Source organism: Quercus robur, chromosome 3 (assembly GCF_932294415.1).
Source record: "Quercus robur chromosome 3, dhQueRobu3.1, whole genome shotgun sequence".
NCBI lineage: Eukaryota > Viridiplantae > Streptophyta > Magnoliopsida > Fagales > Fagaceae > Quercus > Quercus robur.
Window position 1 is genome coordinate 5,525,747 of NC_065536.1, and position 24,446 is coordinate 5,550,192.

The 24,446-nt window shown below is 40.9% G+C and overlaps 1 protein-coding gene across 1 annotated transcript; it reads left to right on the forward strand.

Moving 5' to 3' along the window:
• Nucleotides 1–18,035: 18,035 nt before the first annotated feature.
• On the forward strand, nucleotides 18,036–22,540 carry LOC126719130 (uncharacterized). Its single transcript, XM_050421718.1, has 2 exons — nucleotides 18,036–22,410; nucleotides 22,469–22,540. The coding sequence occupies exons 1-2, from the start codon at nucleotides 18,499–18,501 to the stop codon at nucleotides 22,538–22,540; spliced, it is 3,984 nt and encodes a 1,327-aa protein (XP_050277675.1). The 5' UTR covers nucleotides 18,036–18,498.
• Nucleotides 22,541–24,446: the final 1,906 nt, after the last annotated feature.

Below are 24,446 nucleotides of genomic sequence, written 5' to 3' on the forward strand. Positions count from 1 at the left end.
AGGTGTTGTAATACAAAGACAAGGCCACTAAAGAAGTGCCTGAGTGAGTCAAGGAATTTATTGTTGGGTACTGCTTATGTCCAGTGACCAGTGGTAACTTTCACCGACACAATTTGTTATCAAGATACTCATTGTACAGTTGTGCAACGTTATCACATGCGTATGGCCCACGCCTTTTTATAATTATTATCATTCATCGCGTTTATAAGAAAGGATCGTTCTTCTCGAGTTTTTCAACTCAGAGAATATATATATATATTATTAAAAAAAAAAAGAATATATATATATTTTTTATTATTAAAACTCACTTATAGAATATTAGGGGCTGTTTGGATTGACAATTCTCATCACTCAATTCTCAGTTTCCATAACTCAATTCTTAAAAATGGTGGGACCCATGTCAATTTTCAAAAAATAGTTTGTTTGGCAAGCCATAACTCAGTTTCCAATTTTTTGTTTCCATAACTCATAACTCAATGATATTTTTGTAATTAAACACACATGAGGGACCCACTTAGCAGCAACTTTTGACCAACTGACTTTTTTTTTTTTCTTCTTCTTTCTCACTGGTTCGGTCTTCACTGGGGTTTTTTTTTTTTTCACTGTTTTTTTCCTTTCTTCTTCACTGGGTTCGGTCTTCACTGGGTTTCTTTTTTCTTTTTTTTCTTTTTTTTCCTTTCTTCTTCACTGGGCTTTGTTTTCTTCATTGTTTTTTTTTTTTTTTTTTTTTTTTTTTTCACTGGGTTCGGGTTTCTGAGTACTAGAAAAAAAAAAAAGTTGCACTGTGACAGGCGTGGGCCCCCCAAATAATGTGAAAAATAGTGAGTGATGGAAACTGAGTGATGAAGGCAAACGGATGTAAAAAATTGAGTGATAAGTGATGAGTGATGAGTGATGAGTGATGAGTGATGGAAATTGAGTGACGGAAATTGAGTGATCAAATTTTGTTGGCCAAACAGGCTCTTAACATTCAACCAAGCAAAAAGGTTAATCTTTTTTAAATTTTAACAAAAAGGTTCATCCGAAAAGTACATCTGTGGGGAAGCACGTGAAGAAATCACGCTCTTTAAAGGGCGGTCGGCTGGGTGAGGCAACAGCTAGCAAGCAAGATACAATCCCCTTAATCATATTGTGATGCTCCACTAGAAAAATAAAAATAAAAAAAGAGAAGAGAGAGAGGGCATCGGGCACGGTGCACAAAGGAATATTCGAATTTTATTAGATTGAGCTATAAATTACCGTTAAAGAATTGAAAAACGGAATGAATACCGGTTCTTTAGTCCAACAAGTGATTGAACCGCCCCAGGAGGGGTGGCCCAGTTGGGAGAGATCCCACGTGCAAGCACAAGGTCCCTCGTTTGAGTCGTGGCGGGTACCGTGTGGGAGGAGGGTTCCTAGCTTGCATTGTGCCTCTCCTGCTAGCTCTCTTGGGGTGTTAGGGAGAGGTCTGTGGTGCCCCGGTCACAGTAGCTATAGTTCAATCCAACATTCTGTAGCATGAGGTGCCCCTATTAGATCACGCCCTGGGGGGTTAGTCACAAATGGTCGCCTCTGCCCCCCTTTTATCCATCAAAAAAAAAAAAAAACAAGTGATCGAACCGGGAACATCTTAAATGAAGAATTAATAATTTTAAAGTTGTATAAATATATAATAAGTTTATAATTAATAATATAAAAAGGAGAGGGCGTCGGCCATAGTGCATAAAGGCATATTCGAATTTTATTAGATTGAGCTATAAATTGCATGGTTTTTGTAGGGACACGATTTTCAGCCCAGGCCCAAAATGTATGGGATACTGGCCCAGTGAACCCAGTACAATAAATTTGTAGAGAGTGGGTAGAAGAACTAGGCTTTAGTGAATGTGATAGCAGTTATAATGAGTCTCCAAGGTAATCAAACGGAAACAAACCAAGTTTATATAAGAAAGTTTGTCCTCGGCACAATCCGAGGAGCTCTGTTCTAGTATATATTGGATGATAATGGTTACAGGAGTTCTTGAGATTGCTATAGTACTTTCTCTCTTAATCCCCGGGCCCCTTCTCCATGGTGAGTCTCTCCTATTATATAGTCCCCTTTGAACGATCTTGGTCTTCCACTTGTTGATCATCCAAGCCTATACTTGAGTGCCTGTCCCATCAGACACCCTCTCTGGCGTTCTGTGAGTTGCGGTAACCGAGATAGCACTGTTCAAGGGTCTTGTCCACATAAATGCGGTGTTATCAACTTTCCCTTAAATATTCCTGAGTTCCTATCCTTTAGAACTTCCTAGAAGGTCACTCTGACTATTTAGGACTTATATCTGACCATGCTTTAGCTGGTCCGAGGATATATTCCTCCTCGGACTTGGACTACCACGCTCTCGGCCAAAGCCTCACGCCCCATTGTATATGTCCGAGGATATATTCCTCCTCGGACTTGGACTGCCGCGCTCTCGGCCAAAGTCTCACGCCCCATTGTATGATTTTGGGCCCATAACCCCACAGTTTTAATAATAGATACTATTAAAAAATCGAAAAATGGAATGAATACTGGTTCTTTAGTCCGACCAGTGACCAAACCAGTAACATCATAAATAAAAAATTATATATATATATATATATATTAAGAATACTAAGTATTTAACACACACGGGAAGAGAGAAAAAAAAAAAAAAAAAAAAAACTGACAGTAATATATATCCAAAAGAGTCTAACTCTTGGATACACAACACAGACTTTAAACCTCTTTAACTCACTGTCAGTTTTGGATATATATATATATATATATATATATCACTGTCAGTTTCTTTAAGACCTTCTCCTCTCTCCCCTCTCCCCGTGTGTGTATGTTAAATACGTAGTATTCTTAAAAGAAAAAACATCGAATTAATCTCACATTAGAAAAAATTAATAATTTTAAAGTTATACAAATATATAATAAGTTCATAATTAATAATATATCTAGTTATAATACATAATAATTTAAGTGGGTTTTCTCCTCTTAAATTTAAAAGAAAAAAAAAAACGTTACTAAATATATTAACATTATAGTATCATCCTTAAATCAAAACAATTAGTGGCATAGCCTTCTTAAGTGGATTATAAGGCCATCACTATAAGAAAGTTGGATTCAACTAGCATCTTGAAAGCTTGTATAGAAGTGTAAGGACACGATTTGCGTTAAACCGCAGTTGAGTTGGGTTCGCACGTAAAAGGGCCCATACAATATCATTTGTAGAGAGTGGGATCGAAAGGCTAAGTCATATTTACCCGGCTGTGGTTTTGTTAAGATCTTTATGCATGGTTCCAGTATACTTGCCTCTAAAACCCTTTTTCCTTTCAGTGGGACTGGAGGAACCAGTCCCTCTTTAGGTTACATATTTTTTCTTTTATACTCGCATGCGTTCAATTTCCTTCGTCCACGTGTAGGGTCGACCCTTTCAAGACTGATACTTGTCCCATCAGTCTCAGACCTAAGTCGTTGAGAGTTGTTGATAAAGTTCATGGATAAGGCTCTGTTAGGCGCAGAGATATATATGGGGAAGGTGGCAAAGGGAGCCTCTCTTAGATATTTTAGATTTCCCCTTCGAGCACTCCCCTTTACCGTTCTGCCCTTTTTCTTGGGTCAGCCGAGGACTGCACTGTCCTCGGCCGCTTCTCCGGGCCAATTGGGCCACCTTATTCTTGACTCTGGCCATGACCTTTTTAGGCTTGGGCCTTTGGACCCTTCATCAGCAAACGGGCCTGGCCCGTTGATTATTGGACCCCACAATAGCCCCTCAAAACCCTGCTGTCCGGCCTCTTGGTTGGAGAGGGGGGTTTTGGTAACTCCGAGCCTTCATTACTGCTCATTTAATTCGGCCCTTGATCAACGTTGGCGACTCTTCACTTCCCCGAGGAATGCGCCGGTCTACAAGATGTTTCCCTAGGTTTACGCGTGATGCGCTTATACCGTTTGGTTATCCGTGGCACGCCTTTAATTTCTTCCTTTTACGAGACCTCCCAAATCTTACGGTTACTGATAACGTGGGGGAACGAAACGGATGCGCATTTATTCGTAGATTTCCTTGGGGATCAGAACGTGTTACGTGCCCTTGTCTTACTCCCTTATATAAAGAGAGAAAACTAGAGGTAATTCTTTCATATCTGAATCCCTTAGGCCCTTCTTATAGTTTACTTCTTCCGTCTGGTTACTCCTAATCCAATAATACATCCACCATAGTGGTCGGCCATGAATGAATCCTTCCTTTTCCAGAAACGCCATGCCCTAATAAAGCTTGAGATGGCTCGGTCGGGGCAAGGATGGCGAAGACTCAAGATGTGCCTCCCCCCTCTTTTAGTCAAAATCCGAAGCAGGGACTCGTCACACCCCACTTCCGGTGTGACTGAGTCGAAAACCTCCCTTGTCATCTCCATTCGCTCTTTCATGAGCATACCTAATATGGCTCCCCTTCTCCCTCTTTTGCTCCTTTTACTTTCTTTTCATTGCTTCTCTCTTCTTCTCCTCCTTCCTGCTCATGTCCTCCATCTTCTTTTTCCCTTACTTTCTTCAGCAACAAGAGCTTGCTGAAGTGCTTCCATGTGTTCCAATTCTTCTTCCTTGTCCTTTATTTTTTTTCTAAAAAGGTTCGTCTCCTGATATGAGTAGCACTGAGGCAGAGATTGGAAAAGCTTTGAAGGCGAGTTTAAAAGGCAGCTGATTATTTACTTATCTGTACTGCGGATGCTAGTGTTATTTTGACAGTTCATTTTTGTATAGGCTTGTTTAAGCCCTTCTTTGTACGTTGTAACAATTTTCCATATTAATAAAAGTTGTTATTCATTTATTTTACGTGTTCTATTTTCATGTTTTATAAATTTACACACGCTGCTCGGCACAATGATATAGCATCTGAATTGATGGTAGCTAAGGCTGAAATATTTGTTAATAAAAAAATGCCACCACGACTTTAATAAAATTATTATTATTCGACATAACAATCCGACCAGTAAGAAACGAGGCTTACCTTAAATTAGCCGAGATGGGGGCTAAGTGCTAGATAAGGTGTAAGAAGTAACTGTCCGAGGATATGTCACCTTCCCAATGAGTAGTTTCCTTGGGCTAACGATCATCAGGCCATTTCGTCATCTCCTGAGCATACTGGCCTTAACCTTTTCCAGTATTTGAGCCGAGAAACTTCTCCATCCGAGCAGTTGATCTCCCAAAAGGCTTGAGTCCGAGGACTCCGTAGCGCCTAGGTTCTGCCTTAAACTTAGATTTTTTCAGTACTTGGTTTCCCCATAGGTTTGGGTTCGAGGACCATACAAGGCCTAGGTTCTGTCCAAGATTCTTTGAGCTTAGTTTCTCCTCTGTCCTCGGCAACAGTTATTCCTCGGTGGGGGCCATTGTCCCTGGGCCTCCATGCAGAATAGGCCTAGACCGCGAATTTACTGGGCCCATAACTTTAAGGGTATTCACGTAGTTCTAGGGTTACGTGGTGCTTTCTGGCGTCCCAATATTCGAGGTGCACCTTCCAGAAACTCCTTTAATCCCCTGGTTACAGGTGGCATTGGAGATTGAGCCTAAGCCATCTTGTCCGTAGCGTTCCTTGGGGCGCTGCGTGCATTAAATACCACCACCTTATTTCTTTAAATAAACAGATAGGAGAGAAAGCTATTTCACCCTCGCATCAACTCTTTAGTTTTCTCCCAAATCACAGCTCCTATATTCAGTGCTGTCCTCCCTTAGCATAACATGTTTGAGGCGAGAGTTGGGAAGAAAGAATTCCCTCCGCCACAGGAGCGCCGTGCCCTTATGAGACTAAAAATGGTAAGGTATGGGCACAGGGAGCATAAGTTCAAGAGAGTGCTCCATGTGTGTGTTTCTTTGATAAAACTACTTTGTGAGTTGGTGTGCTCCACGTGTGTGTTTCTTCTCGGCAGTATTTAGAGCAAGAACTCTTGAAACACGACCCAACGAATTCTAATCTATCGACACTATCAGGCAGAATAATAATAACTCATAGTAAGTTAAACTTAGGAAACTAACCGAGATAACAGTTGAACGTTCCATAGTAAGCACGAGAATATTGTATGAGAATGACAAATTCGAAATAATTCATCTGAGGGAGTGACCGAGCACTGCATGACTTCAGTTATGCTTTTGGAAACATGTTACTCCATTCCATGCTGGTCCCTCTAGTGTTGAGGATCCGAGGGCAAACTAGAGAATCTAAGTAACACAGCTTTTCCTTTTAAGTAGTTGGTTTCCCCAGAGGCTTGGGTCCGAGGACCATACAAGGCCTTGGTTCTGTCCAAAACTGGTAATGTCTTTTTAAGTAGTTGGTTTCCCCAGAGGCTTGGATCCGAGGACCATACAAGGCCTTGGTTCTGTCCAAAACTTGTAAGCTTCTTTTCAAGTAGTTGGTTTCCCCAGAGGCTTGGGTCCGAGGACCATACAAGGCCTTGGTTCTGTCCAAAACTTGTAAGCTTCTTTTTAAGTAGTTGGTTTCCCCAGAGGCTTGGGTCCGAGGACCATACAAGGCCTTGGTTCTGTCCAAAACTTGTAAGCTTCTTTTCAAGTAGTTGGTTTCCCCAAAGGCTTGGGTCCGAGGACCATACAAGGCCTTGGTTCTGTCCAAAACTTGTAAGCTTCTTTTTAAGTAGTTGGTTTCCCCAGAGGCTTGGGTCCGAGGACCATACAAGGCCTTGGTTCTGTCCAAAACTTGTAAGCTTCTTTTTAAGTAGTTGGTTTCCCCGGAGGCTTGGGTCCGAGGACCATACAAGGCCTTGGTTCTGTTCAAAACTTGTAAGCTTCTTTTTAAGTAGTTGGTTTCCCCGGAGGCTTGGGTCCGAGGACCATACAAGGCCTTGGTTCTGTCCAAAACTTGTAAGCTTCTTTTTAAGTAGTTGGTTTCCCCAGAGGCTTGGGTCCGAGGACCATACAAGGCCTTGGTTCTGTCCAAAACTGGTAAGCTTCTTTTTAAGTAGTTGGTTTCCCCAGAGGCTTGGGTCCGAGGACCATACAAGGCCTTGGTTCTGTCCAAAACTTGTAAGCTTCTTTTTAAGTAGTTGGTTTCCCCAGAGGCTTGGGTCCGAGGACCATACAAGGCCTTGGTTCTGTCCAAAACTTGTAAGCTTCTTTTTAAGTAGTTGGTTTCCCCAGAGGCTTGGGTCCGAGGACCATACAAGGCCTTGGTTCTGTCCAAAACTTGTAAGCTTCTTTTTAAGTAGTTGGTTTCCCCGGAGGCTTGGGTCCGAGGACCATACAAGGCCTTGGTTCTATCCAAAACTTGTAAGCTTCTTTTTAAGTAGTTGGTTTCCCCAGAGGCTTGGGTCCGAGGACCATACAAGGCCTTGGTTCTGTCCAAAACTTGTAAACTTCTTTATTTGCTTGCCCATGTCGATGACACCGTGGAACGTAACCCCTAGTGGGAGCCTATGTTGGAATAGCAACAATGTGTCGCCGGTGATACAGGCATCCTCGTAGCCCCTTGTTCGTCAGAAGCTCAACTTCGCCACCGCTCGAGCTAACACGCAAGCCTCCCCACAGACGGCGCCAATTGTAAGGATACGATTTGCGTTAAACCGCAGTTGAGTTGGGTTCGCACGTAAAAGGGCCCATACAATATCATTTGTAGAGAGTGGGATCGAAAGGCTAAGTCATGTTTACCCGGCTGTGGTTTTGTTAAGATCTTTATGCATGGTTCCAGTATACTTGCCTCTAAAACCCTTTTTCCTTTCAGTGGGACTGGAGGAGCCAGTCCCTCTTTAGGTTACATATTTTTTCTTTTATACTCGCATGCGTTCAATTTCCTTCGTCCACGTGTAGGGTCGACCCTTTCAAGACTGATACTTGTCCCATCAGTCTCAGACCTAAGTCGTTGAGAGTTGTTGATAAAGTTCATGGATAAGGCTCTGTTAGGCGCAGAGATATATATGGGGAAGGTGGCAAAGGGAGCCTCTCTTAGATATTTTAGATTTCCCCTTCGAGCACTCCCCTTTACCGTTCTGCCCTTTTTCTTGGGTCAGCCGAGGACTGCACTGTCCTCGGCCGCTTCTCCGGGCCAATTGGGCCACCTTATTCTTGACTCTGGCCATGACCTTTTTAGGCTTGGGCCTTTGGACCCTTCATCAGCAAACGGGCCTGGCCCGTTGATTATTGGACCCCACAAGAAGTATTTATTTTCTTTTATGACATAATTAAATTGTAATTGTTGATCATAAAAACAAGACAAAAAAGTGCAGTTGTGGATATCACAAATTATATTAATGAAATAATTAATATAAGAAAATAGAAGTTGGTTTTTTATGAATTCATTTTAAAGAAAAGTTTAGTAGATTTTAAGTTATTTTATTTAATTAACTAAAAATAATCCTCTTTATAAATAATAATAAATAAATAAAATTAGTGACATACTTGTGCTACTTTACCAAAGTTCCAAAAGGGCCAAAACAATCCACTACACTGGAGATGACAATTTTGCCCCACATTGCCTTGACTCGTCCCTACCCACTTTCACCTCGGGGGTTTTTCCCACTCCACATGGATGGTGGGTTGGGAATGGGGCGAGATTTTAGCCCCTGCTACGGGGTGGGGTGGGGATGCGTTTAGGTACTTTAGCCCCGCCCTATCCCATGTTGATAAAAACTTATTGTAAAATTTTCATACTCTAAATCCCTACTATTTAAACAAACAAATCAATACTAGCTTATTTAAATGCATGGATATTAAGATTTTTGTTTTTATTGTGATATTGTCTTGTTAAACACATGGATAATATTGTTCAGTTCTTGTTAAAACTAGAGACATAATCCTATCTCCCTCACTCTTAGAGTCCGTTTGGATAGAACTTATTTTACTAAAACTGAAAACTGAAAACACTATAGCAAAATAATTTTTAAATGTGTGAATAGTGCCATGAGACCCATTTTTAATGAAAAAGTTGCTGAAAAGTGATATTTGTGGGTTAAAATAGTCAAAAGTTGCGGCTACTGTTCATGAACAGTAGCCGTTGTCCCCTGGAATGAGTGCTGCAACAGGAAAAAAAAAAAAAAAAGAAGAAGGTGAAAACGCACGAAACGCAAGCGCAACGCATATCCAAACCTCCTCTAAGTATAAATACTCCCCCCCCCCCCACCCCCTTCACTGTCAATTAAAAAAAAAAAAATTTGAATTGCTTTTTTTTACTATAACCCTTGAGACATAATCGTATCTCATTTTTTAAGGGCAAGACTTAAGTACAATACTTAGGTTCTGTTCTTTAGATTCCCCTCTTAAGATTCTGCCATGTGGATTTTTTCACATGGGATGGAAGTGTATTTTTCAGTTAAATAGTCACATAGCTGAATCTTAAAAGAGAATCTAAAGAACAGTACCTAAAGTACCGTACCTAAGTTTTATCCCTTTTTTAAATAGCCCCTCTTGAGATACAATCTCTGGAAAAGGATGAGGTTTTGTTACACCATAAAGACCCCCAGATGAAAAAGACCACAGTCATATTATAAGCTACAGAATATAAAGAATTCTCGAATTAGAAATTGCGAGTTGGAAGTCATAATTTCAATTCCTTATCTTATTATTATTATTATAAAAATGAGTTTTTGTTTTGTTTGTACTTTGTTGAGTTATAAAATGACTTTGTGTTAAATCATAGTTTAATCTATTTTGGTGTGTTTGTTTTTCAAAAAAAAGAAAAAAAAAAATTCATATAGAGACTTAACTAAAAAGATAAGATGGAGAACTCATAATGTACTGAGAACTCACAAAGCTCACCGTTTCAGTGAGAATTTTTTTTTTCCTTTCTTTGGATCCGATTGAGAAGCCATTGAGAAAGGGTCAATAGGGATGGGATTCTATGGGATGAGAGTTTGGCGTGACAGTGGGGATGAGTTAGGAGATAGAGAGAGGGATAATACAAATTTGGGAAAGTGTTGAGATAGAAAGAGGCGTTTAGGCAAAGTGTTAGGAACACAATAATTGGTGAGTTCTTTCAAAAATTCAAGTGACAGAGATAGAGACAAAAATATGAGGGGAAAAAAAAAAGAAAAAAGAAGAAGTAGAGTTAACTGTAACTGATGGAGATAATTAACTGATCAGCGTCTATTTTCGGGACAAGCACTTGAAACCACCCCAATATCAGCGTATATGAATCTATGCTCGCCAGAGAGTATGATTAAAACCAAGAAGGAAAAAAAAAGGACAAGAAGGGTTCCAATATATGATGGGTGACAGAGAAAACAAAGGCTGAGATGTGTTAATTTGTAAAAGCTAATCTAAACTCAACAAAACAAAGTTTGTATGAGAGTAAGAGAGACCCACCAGACAGAAAGTAAGAAGAAAACAACAAAAAAAGGAAAGAAAAAAAAAAGCTGCAATGATGGAAAAATGGGTCAGTGAGTGAGTTCTTATCTCTGTCCTTTCTGGGGGTTGCATTAAGAGAACACTCCTGTTTGGCCGGCTTGTATAGCTGTAAAGCTAAAAGACTAAAGAGCGGTAGCACACATTGAAGGATTTGTTCACCGACACAACGAATGACGCTTAACTTATCCATTCCCCTTTCAATTTTTACAGAGTTTTCACACTGTGTGCTAACATTGGTATATTTTATTCTACTAAATGTGGGCAAAGGCAAAGGATAGAATATGGTAATGTTGGGAGGTCAACCATATCTTTAGAGAGGCGAATAGGTACACTGATGAGTGATGACCTTGCTCGAGCTGGCTGCTCCATTGCTGGGAATTTTGTTGTTTTAGATTTGCCACCTACTGATGTATTATGTAATATTTTAAGTTCAGATGCTACCGGTATGTACTCCTTAAGGCTTTCTGCCATTACTTTCGCCTTTCATGGCTAGCTAGTTTAATGCAATTTCCCTTTAACCAAAAAAAAAAAAAAAAATGATGGGAGGTCAAGAAAAGGCATGACTCATATTTGGCATTGCTTGGAGTTTACTCATCCAAATCCAGAATCCTTTTGCAGCAATACATACCATCCCATTAACCAAAATCCACTCCTTGTTTTTTATGGACTTGGGATACAGTTGTAGATAGTTACTTAGAATCTTAACGTCTAGATTTGGTTTAGGTACATTCTGCCTAGGAGTGAGCAATGGACCCGGCCCACCCGAAAACCCGACCGACCCGACCCGACCCAAAAGGTTTTGGGCGGGTCTGAGTATATTCGGGTCTTATTTTCGGGTTATTTTCGGGTATCGGGTCGGGCGTCGGGTCATATATATACACTAGTTTGAACCCGATTTTTTCTTTTGAAAAAAACCCTACTCTCTCCGCCTCCTTCAGCTCTCTCTTTATTCCTCAAACCTCATCCTTACAAGCCAGTTTAAAGCTTTGTCTCTATGTAAGTCAAATAAATAGCTCAACACAAATTTGTTTCTTGTTAATTTAGTTGGGTATTGCTTTGTGTACAAACTGTAAATAGAGCTGAAATTCTTTGTGGGTTTTTGAATTGATTATCAGAATCAGTCCAGTTAGATTTATCATCTCTGTGTGTTTGCTCTTTGATTGGTTTCTGAGAAAACTGTGGAAGAAAAAACGAACTTAAAATTCGGGTTTTCATATTTTTCTCACTTTTGGGGTGTTGCTAGTGTGTTTGCTCTTTGTTTGGGTTTGATTTTCTTGCGTTTTGTGATGTGGGTTTGGCTTGAATCATTTTTTTAAGGACCCATTTCAAAATTTTTTTTTTCAGGTTTTTAACTAAAGAGCTGTGCTCCTCTACCTCTCTCACTGAATTCTCTCTACGTGTGTAACAGTGTAAGTCATCCACTCATCTTTGTTGGGTTTTTTTTCTTCTTCTTAATTTCCTTGTCTTAGTCTCTGATTTTGGGAGTTTTTACATCTTTTAGGAACAACCCTTTTCATATTGATGAAAAAGAACTACTTTGGATCTGATGGGTTGGTGGGGTTTTGTGTTTTCTGTGATGTTATGTTGTTTTATTGTGTTATTTTTCTTAGCATGCAAACAGGGACTAATGGGTTTGTGTTGTTAGTGTCTGTTTTTCTATGCATTATTTTAGTTTTTTTTTTTTCATTTGGGTTCTTGTTTCGGTGTATATATGTTTATAATCAATGGGGGTTTTTGTATGTTGTTTGGTTAGTGAGAAAAAAAAGAAGAAGTGTGCAGATGAAAAAATGAATCTAAAGGTTGGATAGATGACCCACTTGCTAATGTAACAGTAGTATTTGAATATTTTCCCGTGGTTTCAATATTAAGTTCCATGGACTTCTGGACCTTCATTGTTCTTATATTTGCCTCTGGATTTTCAGTCAGCTTCAAAAGCCTCGCTAAAAAACCCTTTTTTTTTCTATTAAAAATTTTATGGACAACACAGGATTGCCTTTTTATACTAGTGGTTTTGGTTCTTTTAGTATAGATGATGATACACTTACTAATGTAACAGTAGTGTTTGAATATTTTCCTGTGGTTTCAATATTAAGTTGCATAGACTAATAGATTACTAATGTCTCTGTTGCTCATCTTTCTTAGTTTGTGTTGTAGCTACAATGGATCTCATTACTTGTCTTGTCTGTGTATCAAATAGTAATTGTTTCTCAAGTTATGTGAATTACATTTCAGGAAATGGAGAATCTTGAATTCTTGAACAGTAATAATTTTTAATGATTGATTTGTTTTGTGTGGTAATAGGTCATGGATTCAATGGAGCCTACACAGCCTGATATTTGGTGGAATATTTCTAAGTTCCATATAAGGTATACAGTGACCGTTAAGATATCTCTTTTTCTTTCCTGCATTTTTCTTTGCAACAAAATGTAGCACAAATATTATTCTAATTTTCTTTTCAGCAGACTGGGAAAAGAAACCAGAGAACCTTTGTATCATATGTGACCTCTCATATTACCACATTTTTTACTCACTTTTCATATGATGAGAAGTATAAAGAAATTTCATGGAGTGCCTTTATTCTTGTCAGCTGCTCTGCCTTCAGTTTTGACTAATTCTGTCTTATTCTATTAATTACAGGCACCAGGTACTCTTAGTTGATTATGAAGTTAGCAGATGACTTTCAAATTCCTACCAATCACCATCAAGTCCTTGCTAGGCAGTTTGAATCACATGGGTTGGGCAGCTCCAAGCCTCATGAACAATGTTGAGGAAAAGGGAAAGGCAAGCTCACACAGAAAAGTGCTGCAAATTATAGGAAACAAATGTATCACTGAGTTTTGTATGAAATGGGTGGAGACTAACCACCTCAGAACTGTCAAAGCTACACCAACTCAGACTGATCCATGGATTGATCTTTCCCATTTTGTCATTTGGCCTCGTTTTTGTGTATCTAAAAATTTCTTCTTTGTTTGTGTTTATGGGTTGGCCCCTTTTGAGTTATTTGGTTTAAGGCTCTCTTTTTTTTGTTGAAGTATCTGAATTTTAGTTGGTTGAATTGTTATTTGGATTATAATTTGTTTTGTTGATTGGTATTATTTTGGTTGGTTCTATTTAGAGTTTGTGTTTTCTGGGTGATTAGATTGAAATTTGATGCAAGTAAATTGCATTGACATGCATGGCATACACTGATGCGTATGAGTAATAGGCTCACTGGGGAATTGGAGTCCTTAGCAATGCATGAATTGCATTCCTGCTTGATATTGAATAATTATGATTTTGTTCACACTTAAAAGGCAACAGGGTGCCATTTGTTAGCAAGGCACAGCTTTGATATGGAGGATATGAACAGCTAGCAATATATTAAAAAAAAAAAGTGTCCAACCCGAGACCCGACCTGAGACCCGATTATAGACCCGATTTTTCGGTTCGAGTCGGGTTTAAGGCAGTGAAACCCGATTTCTATCGGGTTGGGTTTCGGGTCACAGTAAACTCGACCCAATATCAGTCCTTAAAATAAAAATTCGGGTTTCTGCCTTCGTTTTTGCATTGCTGAAAAGCCAAAACCTTAAAATAAAAATTCTTTGGAATTTCCTCTATAGTACGTTTACACGTTTATCCACCGGATTCCACTAAGAATCTTCCAATTTCACATTGAAAAATCAATCAATCATCAATCAATCAATATATATATAAAAGCAGACCTCATGCTCAGAGTCCTCATGCAAGAGAGCATAAGGTTCTGCCAAGTGGCATACTCCTTGAATGGAGAATTGAACTCTCACCACAATCTTCTAAATTGTCATTAATTACCTTTGTTGAGTGAATGCATCATCATTAATTTACTACTCTTTTTAGATACAACATCAGTAGTTTACTAATTAAACTTCAAGTAATGGATAAGATAGAGGGGTGTTAATTATTAATGACTCTTCTTAACCTTTGGTCTAATTTTCTAAAAGCAAAGGTTTTTTTTTTTTTTTTTTTTTACCTTGATAGTCGACCATTGGGCTTGAGGCTAATATTCTTTGTTTAATCATTGATTGTACACATGATCTTATACTAAATAATAATAAATAGCAGAAATGGTAGTTACAAAATTCTTAAGACACCTTATACAGGGCCCCTTAACCCGAGAGGCTTCCAACTGGGCGATCAAAGATATCATGGTGGACTTGGGGCGAGATTGGAACCGAGTGCCTTTTGAGTTTCCCTCAGACATAAAGCACTTGCTTCAAGCCACTCCATTGTCACTAGCAGGTAGAAGTGGTGATAAGCTTGCATGGGCTGTGAATCCGAAGGATAGCTTTGATTTAAAGAGTGCCTATAAATTGGATTTGGAAAGCTCCGACTCTTCCTCGCATCAAAACTTTTTTATGGCGATGTGCTCACAATAGCATTGCTGTCAAAGAATGTCTCACAAGAAGAGGAGTGGTAGAAGATGGAAATTGTCCCATTTGCAATAGGGAAATTGAATCTACTTTGCATGCCTTGAGGGACTGCCCTTGGGTTCAATTGGTGTGGAGACAACTTGGTGTGCAGATGAGCAATCACGGGTTCTGGACTTCCAACTTGACAAATTTTTTAAACTTAAATGGTAGATTTAACACCAACCAACCTACGGGAAAACCCCCTTGGAAAATTCTTTTTCCTTTCGCTATTTGGAACATATGGAAGTATAGGAATGATTTTGTCTTCAACAGGAAAATGCAGAACCTTAACTTGGTGATTGATATCCAAAATCAAGTTGTGGAGTTTATGTGTTGTGTCTCGCCTCCGAGAGAACTGTCACGCTGCATTATCAAGAGGGTGCGTTGGGAGAAACCACCACTTGGATGGGCTAAGCTTAACACGGACGGGGCTGTTGTAGGAAATCTGGGTCTAGCAGGGTGTGGGGGTCTGATCAGGGAAGAACATGGCACATGGCTTGCTGGTTTTTCAAGGAATATTGGGTCAACTACTAGTTATGCAGTTGAACTGTGGGGCCTTAAGGATGGACTAGCACTATGCTACAATTTGAATATACTCTCTCTTGTTGTTGCACTTGATGCCAAATCAATTGTTGATGTATTTCAGAACCCAAACTATGAAAATAATATTAATTTCCCATTTTGGATGATTGCAGGCAGCTGATGATGCAGTTCCAACAAATTTAGTTTAAACACTGCTACCGGGAGACAAACCGTTGTGCGGATATGTTGGCTAAGTTGGGGTTGGACCAGAATTTATGTTTGGTGCATTTTGATTGTCCACCTGAGAACATTAGGACTATTTTGGATGAGGATTGTAATGGAATGTTTTTTGATAGAACCTGTGCTGATCTTGATGTATTTTCTTAATCTTTAATGAATCATCTGTTTACCCCAAAAAAAAAAAAAGACCTATAATAAGCAAAAAGTACTTTTCATTTTTAGAAAAACCATAATGTGAGACCTGTTAAATTAAATAAATGAATAAATTCATCATCTCCTAAGAGCATTAGCATTTGGGGGTTACAACCCCCCAAATTGCTATTTTAGGAATTGAGACACTAAAAAAGTTCTTTAACCTGGTATTTATATCTAAAACATTTTAGTATCCATGAACAGTAGGTACTTATATTTACAACCTACAGTTCATGAGTTTGTAAACACAAAATAATATAATTTATTAACCTTTTCCCTCTCTCTCTCTCTCTCTCTCTCTCTCTCTCTCTCTCTCTCTCTAATTTTTTCTCTGACTCTCTTCTCTGCACTACTTCGTCCTTTCTTCTCCCTCAGTCCCTCTCAATCTTCAAATCTCTCTTCTCTCTCAACTTTCCCTCATGATTTTGGGTAGGATCTCCGAATCTCTCTTCTCTCTTAGTTCTCCCTAGCAATTTTAGGTACTGATTTGGGTTGGTGGTACAAATCAGAGTTTGGGTCGGTGGCTATGGTTGGAGTTTGGGTCGGTCATTTGGGTTTGCGTTTGGGTGGTTTTGGGTCAGATTTAGGTGGTGTTTGGGTCGGCATTTGGGTCAAATTTTGGGTGGTGTTTGGGTCAGATTTAGGGGGTGTTTAGGTCTTCTTTTGGATTGGCGTTTGGGTGGCAATTGGGTTGACGTTTGGGTCGGTGGGTGTTTCGATGGTAGCAATGGGTTGTTTCAGTGCTTGCTAGTTTTGGTGATGGGTTTCAGTGATGGTTGTTTTGGTGGTGGCTGGGTTTCACTAGTGGGTCGTTTTGGTGATTTTATTTTAGCATTAAACATAATAAATTAATATAAACAATATAATAAAATAATATATCTATTACATTAAACAACTACCACCACCTCCAACACAAAAAAATAATATAAGTTTTAATAAAATATTTCTTTTTTACCATCTTAGCTATCATGCATAGCCATCTTTGGCTATACACTATAGCTCAACAACCAATTTTTTTAGCTTTTCCTTCATAATTGCAACATGCTTTTTAGTATTGGTAGTGCTAAAAAAACAACCAATGCTAGTGCTAATACAATGAAATTTTAGGAGGATGATGGCAAAAATCTTACGATTCTTATCCTCAAATGCTGACAGTACGTGAACGATATTCTTATCTTCAAGTTTGGTGTCTGAATTGTTTTCTTCCCTAGCTAGAAAGTGCCAAAGTAAGGAAGGTAGAAGGAATTAAATTTCTCCGCACAGTACAAGTGGGTAAAGCATTAAAGTTTCTGGGTGTATATATATAGATATATTTGCCACTCCTTAACTCCTAAATCCTAATTGCGTGCATTGTGGATATGAATACCAGCAGCACAAGTCACTTTCTGAATTAAGGTTGGTGGTGGGTACGTATAGTAGGGGTTAGGATGTGTTTTGGTGTCGTATTTTACTTTTAAGTGGCCATGCGACAGCATCCACATGGATATTGAATTATTGCATATGTCTTTTAGGATTTTTAATACATGAATTAGCCATTTTCTTTTATTTTGTAGTCAAAGTTTCATTTACCATTCACTTGAAAATATTTTTAGTACTTAATAACAACTCTTAAAGTACAACTAATGTGAAGTATGATATTTTGGTTAATACTCATTAAATGGTCAGATTGTAAAATTTATAAAATTATGAACATATATATACATAAACTTCAAAGTTTAACTTAAAAACAATAAAAAATTTGGAGTTTATAATTTAGTTGTCCTTAAGTTATATTATCTATACACACGGGAAGAAGAATAGATTATTCCATCAAGAATTTGAGCTTTTTAAAAAAAAAAAAAAAAAAAAAAAAAACTCCTAAAAAGTTATAAAAGTGTTTTTTTCCCCTTTTTTTTAATTATTAAAACTATTACTTCTTTTTTCTTTTTTCCTTCAACTTTATATATATATATATATATATATATATAGGTTTTGAACTAATAGGAAAGATTTTCTTTTCCTTTTTCAATTGAAGTTTGTCATAAAAAATAATGGTCTATTACTCTTTTAGTTATGGTACAAAGAAAAAAATAATTACGTAAATAAAATTCATAAGAAGGCCTTCTTATGAATTTTTATTTTTATTTTTTTAATAATGATGGATGAAGGGAAAAATTCCTTTTTTATAATAAGGATTATCGACAAAACTTCATTGGTAAGTTTCAATGTTCATGCATGTGCTGACTCCTATTAATCATCGAGTATGAGTGACGGGAATGACAACTCTACATACCGCTGACGAAGATAACATTACTGACGAGAGAACCATCCATGACGAGGAGGAGAAACAGCGAAGGAAGCTATCATCACCGACGAGGCAAAGAGTTATTCAATGCGATCAATCAATGATCCGAGCAGTTACCAAATCAACCAAGAAGACCGTTGGAGGGCCTATTAAAAGTCTCATTACTGGCCAGGTGCGTTACAAAAGAAAGCATTAACAGCCTCAACGGCTAGCCCTGATGGGCTCAGGTATAAAACTCTCACACAACCAACAGAAGGGGATATGCAAAAATACTCTGAAACTATCTATTCTTTTCTTTATTGTGTTTAACTGTGATCCTAACTTTGGCATCGGAGACTTTGTGGCAGGCGCCACACCGGTGTCTCGCGACGAGCAAACCTTCACGCCTCACGGGTGATTCCATCTGCACATTCACTGACGGATTTGTGTTCCATCAGTTTGGCGCCGTCTGTGGGGACGAGTTTTCAGATTTATAGTCGAAAACGTAGTTTCCATCAATTCACCATATCCAGATGGAATCCAACCCAGATTCAACGGCCTTGGCCCAGCAAGTTCAAGCCCTGGCAGCCACCATTGAGGAACTCACCAGGCAGAACCAGGAAATGAAGCTGCGACTCCAGCAGGTTCAACAAGCTCAACAGGAAGAAAACCGGTCCAAGGGTAACACGGAGGGAGAGGGGGATAGCCAACAGAGGGAAACCCCCCGGAGACCAACTACTCCGGACGAACAAAACTCAGATCTTCTTCGGGAAATGAGGAAAGAGATGGACGAACTAAGGAGCGCCATCAAGGAAAAGACAGACCGGAGTGTAGACAAGATGGTAAGGGCTACAGATTCACCCTTCACTGCAGCAGTACTTGATTGCCCCGTGCCGTCAAAGTTTCGCCTGCCTCAGTTAGAACCATTTGACGGACTCAAGGACCCTCAGGATCATCTTAATACCTTTAAGACGACTCTGGGCCTTCAACAACCACCTGACGAGATATTATGCCGTTCCTTCCCTACAACTCTCAAAGGAGCAGCAAGAGAATGGTTTACTAAGTTGCCAAACTCGTCCATAGACAACTTCGACCAGCTAAGCAGCGCTTTCCTGCGTCACTTCATAGGGGGACAACGCCCAAGGAGACCAGTAGATTACTTACTCACCATAAGACAGGGAGAGAAGGAGACTCTGAGGTCATATGTCAAGCGATTCACCCGGGAAACTCTGGAGGTGGACGAAGCTGATGACAAGGTGCAATTGACGACCTTCAAGGCAGGGTTGAAATCCAGAGATCTTGTAGCCTCTCTTGCCAAAAACCCCCCGAAGACAATGGCTGAGATGCTCCTGAAGGCCCAAAAATACATGAACGCGGAAGACGCTCTAGCTGCCATAAAAGATACCGAGAGGCTGGGAGACAAGCCCAAGCGGGAAGACGACCGCAGAGGGCAAAAGAGAGACAGACCAGAACGTCGGAACAATGACGGGAATAGAAGGAGGGATGAAAGAAATCCTCGTCAGGTAAAATTTACTCCATTGGTTATGCCTGTTGACAAGATTTTCACGCAGATCAAGGACGAGCATCATCTCAAATGGCCCAGGCCATTACACTCGTCCCCCAACGTACGTGACAAGAACAAGTATTGCCGGTTCCACAGAGACCACGGCCACAACACGGAAGATTGCAGAGACCTGAAGGAACAAATAGAGGAGTTAATACGGAAAGGAAAGTTGCAGAAATTTGTAAAGAAAGGAGAACATAACAAGTTCAGAGACGACAACAGGACCCAAAATGAATCCTTCATTCGGGATGACGACCATACGTCCCAACCTCCACGCAAAGTGATCGGGGAGATAAACACGATCACGGGAGGACCAGTCTCAGGAGGGTCATTCAGGTCGCTTAGAAAAGCATACCACAGACAGGTAAACAGCGTCCACGCTGTTCCTCCGTCCAAGTACCGACGAACATACCAAGATATGTCCTTTAATGAAGGAGACGCCAGGGGAGTGAAACAGCCTCACAACGATCCCCTGGTCATAGTGCTGAATATAGAAGGGTTCAATACCAGAAGGATCCTTGTTGATAACGGAAGCTCGGCGGACATCATCTACCTCCCAGCCTTCCAGCAGTTGAAGTTAGATCCAAAAAGGCTCCGTCCTTTTGACTCTCCGCTTGTCAGTTTCAGTGGAGACAGGGTCTACCCCAGGGGTATAGTGACTCTGACGGTAACAGCAGGGACCTATCCGTTGCAGCTGACCAAACAAGTAGATTTCCTGGTTGTAGATTGCCCCTCGTCCTACAATGTCATCATTGGGAGGCCTACCCTAAACAAATGGAAGGCAGCAACGTCCACATACTGTTTGAAGGTGAAATTCCCAACAGACGATGGTGTAGGTGAAGTAAAGGGAGATCAGGTCCTGGCGAGGGAGTGCTACCAGGCCGTACTGGCAAGAAAGGAGAACCACACGTGGACGATAGAAGAAAAAGAGGAAGACAGAATGGAGATCCTGGAAGCAGTGGAGTTGGTAGAAGGAAATGCGGACAGGACAACCAGGATAGGGACGACGCTAAGCCCTGAGATGAGAGTGAAACTCATAAAGTTCCTTAAAGGGAATCTTGATGTCTTCGCATGGAGTCACGAGGACATGCCAGGCATATCTCCAGGGATCATCCAGCATAGACTAAATGTGGACGCCAACAAGAAGCCCGTTCAGCAACGACGAAGAACTTTCGCTCCAGAGCGAGATCAGGCAGTAGCAGAAGAGGTAACCAAACTATTGACAGCAGGGTTCATCCGAGAGGTATACTACCCAGAATGGCTCGCCAACATCGTCCTGGTAAAGAAACCAAATGGAAAGTGGAGAATGTGTGTAGACTTCACTGATCTGAATAAAGCATGCCCAAAGGACAGCTTCCCTCTACCAAGGATAGACCAACTCGTGGATTCTACCGCTGGACACAAGTTGTTGACGTTCATGGATGCCTTCTCAGGGTACAACCAGATAAAGATGGCTGAAGAAGACCAGGAGAAGACCGCCTTCATCACCAGCCAGGGACTCTATTGTTACAAGGTGATGCCTTTTGGGTTGAAAAACGCTGGAGCTACATACCAGAGGTTGGTAAACAAAATGTTCAACCAACAAATTGGCAGGAACATGGAAGTATACGTAGACGATATGCTCGTCAAGAGTAAGGAAGAGCTCGCCCATCTGGACGACCTGGAGGAGACTTTTGCAACCCTGAGAAAACACCAGATGAAGTTAAATCCTAGCAAATGTGTTTTTGGGGTAGCCTCGGGAAAATTCCTGGGATTCATGGTGTCCCAGAGAGGAATAGAAGCCAATCCAGAGAAGGTACAAGCTATCATTGACATGGCTTCACCCAAAACCGTCAAGGATGTACAAAAACTTACGGGAAGGATAGCAGCTCTAAACAGGTTCGTCTCCAGGGCCACAGACAAATGCTTGCCCTTTTTCAAAACCCTCAAGCAGGCCTTTGCTTGGACTGACGAATGCGAAGCAGCGTTCCAAGAGTTGAAACGATATCTGAGCAGTCCACCTCTCCTGAGCCCGTCTAAAGGAGGGGAGAACCTATATTTGTACCTGGCAGTATCAGCGTCGGCAGTCAGCGCAGCCTTGATTAGAGAAGAAGGCAAGAAGCAACTCCCGGTGTACTACGTCAGCCAGGCCTTTCAAGGAGCTGAGTTCAGGTACCCAAGAATTGAAAAGATTGCGTTCGCACTTATAGTAGCTTCGCGCAAGCTCAGACCGTATTTCCAGTCAAATCCTATCCTCGTAATGACGGACCAGCCAATCAAGAAGTCAATGAACAAACCGGAAGCAGCAGGGAGAATGGTCCAATGGGCAATCGAACTCAGTCAATTTGACATCGAGTACCATCCAAGAGCAGCCATCAAGGCACAAGCCCTGGCTGACTTCATCGCTGAATTCACTCTTCCAGACGAAGCAGGAACTACCGACGTAGGTGGAAAATGGATAATACAGACAGATGGTTCGTCAGCCCAAAAGAGGGGGGGAGTAGGGGTCGTCATAACCACCCCCGACGGAGAAGTGATGAAATATGGAGTTCAACTGGAGTTCCCAGCCACCAATAACGAAGCCGAATATGAAGGAATACTGACGGGCTTGAGGCTTGGAAAAGCTCTTGGTGCCAAAAACTTGCTTATCCAGAGTGATTCAAAGCTGGTAATCGGACAGATCAGTGGAGAGTACGAGGCAAAGGAGGAAAGGATGCAGAAATACCTTAAACTGACAAGGCAGCTAACTCAGGAGTTCGACACAGTGGATTTCGTCCAGATACCAAGAAACCAGAATATTGAAGCTGACGAAGTGTCGAAACTAGCATCGTCAGAAGCAGGAATGACAAGCGCAGACATGGCAATAGAAATTCAGAAATGCCCAAGTATTGAGGAGGTGGCAGTGCTCACCACCCAGAGCATAAACACCTGGATGACGCCCTTGATATCCTACCTCCAAGACGGACACTTACCTCAGAATACTGACGAAGCCAGAAAGGTCAGAAAGAGAGCGGCTAGGTTCACGATCCTAAATGACGTCTTGTACAAGAGAGGCTTCTCTATGCCCTACCTGAAGTGCGTCGACGAGGACGAGGCCAAATACATCCTAGAAGAGGTACACGGAGGAGTCTGTGGCGACCATGCCGGCCCCAGATCCCTAGTAAACAAAGTGATAAGAGCGGGGTACTTTTGGCCAACCATGCAGGGGGATGCTGCTAACCTCGTCAGGAGATGCAACAGATGCCAGCGGTACGGGAATGTACAACGGCTTCCAGCAGAGAAGATGACGACCATATCCTCCCCATGGCCATTCGCGCAATGGGGAATCGACATCGTCGGTCCTCTGCCCCAAGGTAAAGGTCAGGTAAAATTCCTTCTAGTTGCTATTGACTATTTCACAAAATGGGTTGAAGCAGAGGCTCTAGCAACCATCACTGAGGCTCGGATCCGGAGCTTCGTATGGAAAAACATTATCTGCAGGTTCGGGATCCCTTTGACGATCATATCCGATAATGGGAAGCAGTTCGATAGCCAAGGCTTCAGAGAGTTCTGCTCGAACCTCGGGATCAAGAATCAATTCTCATCCCCGGGACACCCCCAGGCAAATGGACAGACGGAAGTAACAAACAGGACGTTGCTCAAGATAATCAAAACCAAGCTGGACGAAGCAAAAGGTGCCTGGCCCGAAGAACTGCCTAATGTCTTGTGGGCATACAGGACTACAGCCAGAACCCCGACAGGAGAGACACCCTTCAGGCTCACCTACGGCTCAGAAGCAGTGATCCCAGTAGAAGTTGGAGTAACAAGCATCAGGCGAGGAGCTTTCAGAGAGGGACTCAATGACGAGGGACTGCGGTTCAACCTGGATTGCTTGGATGAAATAAGAGACAATGCGTCCAGTCGAATGACAAAGTATCAAAAGAAAATGGCCGAGTATTACAATAAGAGGGTCAAACTCAGGCGGCTGGCCATAGGGGACCTCGTCCTTCGCAAAGTCACTATAGCTACTAAAGACCAGACTCAAGGGAAGCTGGGCCCTACATGGGAAGGGCCATATCGCGTCGTTCATTACTCTAGGCAAGGGAGTTACCATCTGGAAACTATGGACGGACGAAAACTCCCTCGTCCTTGGAACATTGAGCATTTAAAGAAATACCATGAGTAAATGTAACACACGAATGCACTCGTTATTGAAGTTAATAAAAGTATTATTCATTCAATGTTTTTGCGCAGGCAGTACAGGTCAACCATGAGGCCTATAAATCACTAAGTAACAAGATTCCGCCTTGACGGATGTAAGTTACCGACGACCATAATACTATGGTTAAAAGACTTAAGTAACAAGATTCCGCCTTGACGGATGTAGGTTACCGACGACCATAACACTGGTTGAAAGACTTAAGTAACAAGATTCCGCCTTGACGGATGTAGGTTACCGACGGCCATAACACTGGTTGAAAGACTTAAGTAACAAGATTCCGCCTTGACGGATGTAAGTTACCGACGACCATAATACTATGGTTAAAAGACTAAGTAATAAGATTCCGCCTTGACGGATGTAAATTACTGAAGACCATAATACTATGGTTAAAATACTAAGTAATAAAATTCCGCCTTGACGGATGTAAATTACTGACGTTAAAAGAACAAGGGACAAGAGTCCGTCTAGACGGACGTAAGTCGAATGGCAGGAGTCAGTTCACAGAAGAGCACAGTGCATTAAATCAACAACTAATTAACAAAGCACAAAAAGTACGGACGGATGTAAACCAGCCAGAAGAAAAGTAAGTACGCTTCATTCCAGCCCATAAACACTGGGTCGATATCATTGTTTTCAAAATAAAGCAAATTGTTTTGAAATTAGATTTACAAAAAAAAAAAAAAAAAGCCCAAAAACAAGACGGGCACCCACAATAATATTTTTCTAAGTAAGTAGAG

What these genes read in the sequence shown, in the direction of transcription:
- LOC126719130 (XM_050421718.1), top strand. Translation starts at nt 18,499, where the DNA reads ATGGAATCCAACCCAGATTCAACGGCCTTGGCCCAGCAAGTTCAAGCC. An exon ending in CAAGTATTGAGGAGGTGGCA is followed by an intron (nt 22,411 to 22,468) that starts GTGCTCACCACC and finishes CCTACCTCCAAG; the next exon opens with ACGGACACTTACCTCAGAAT.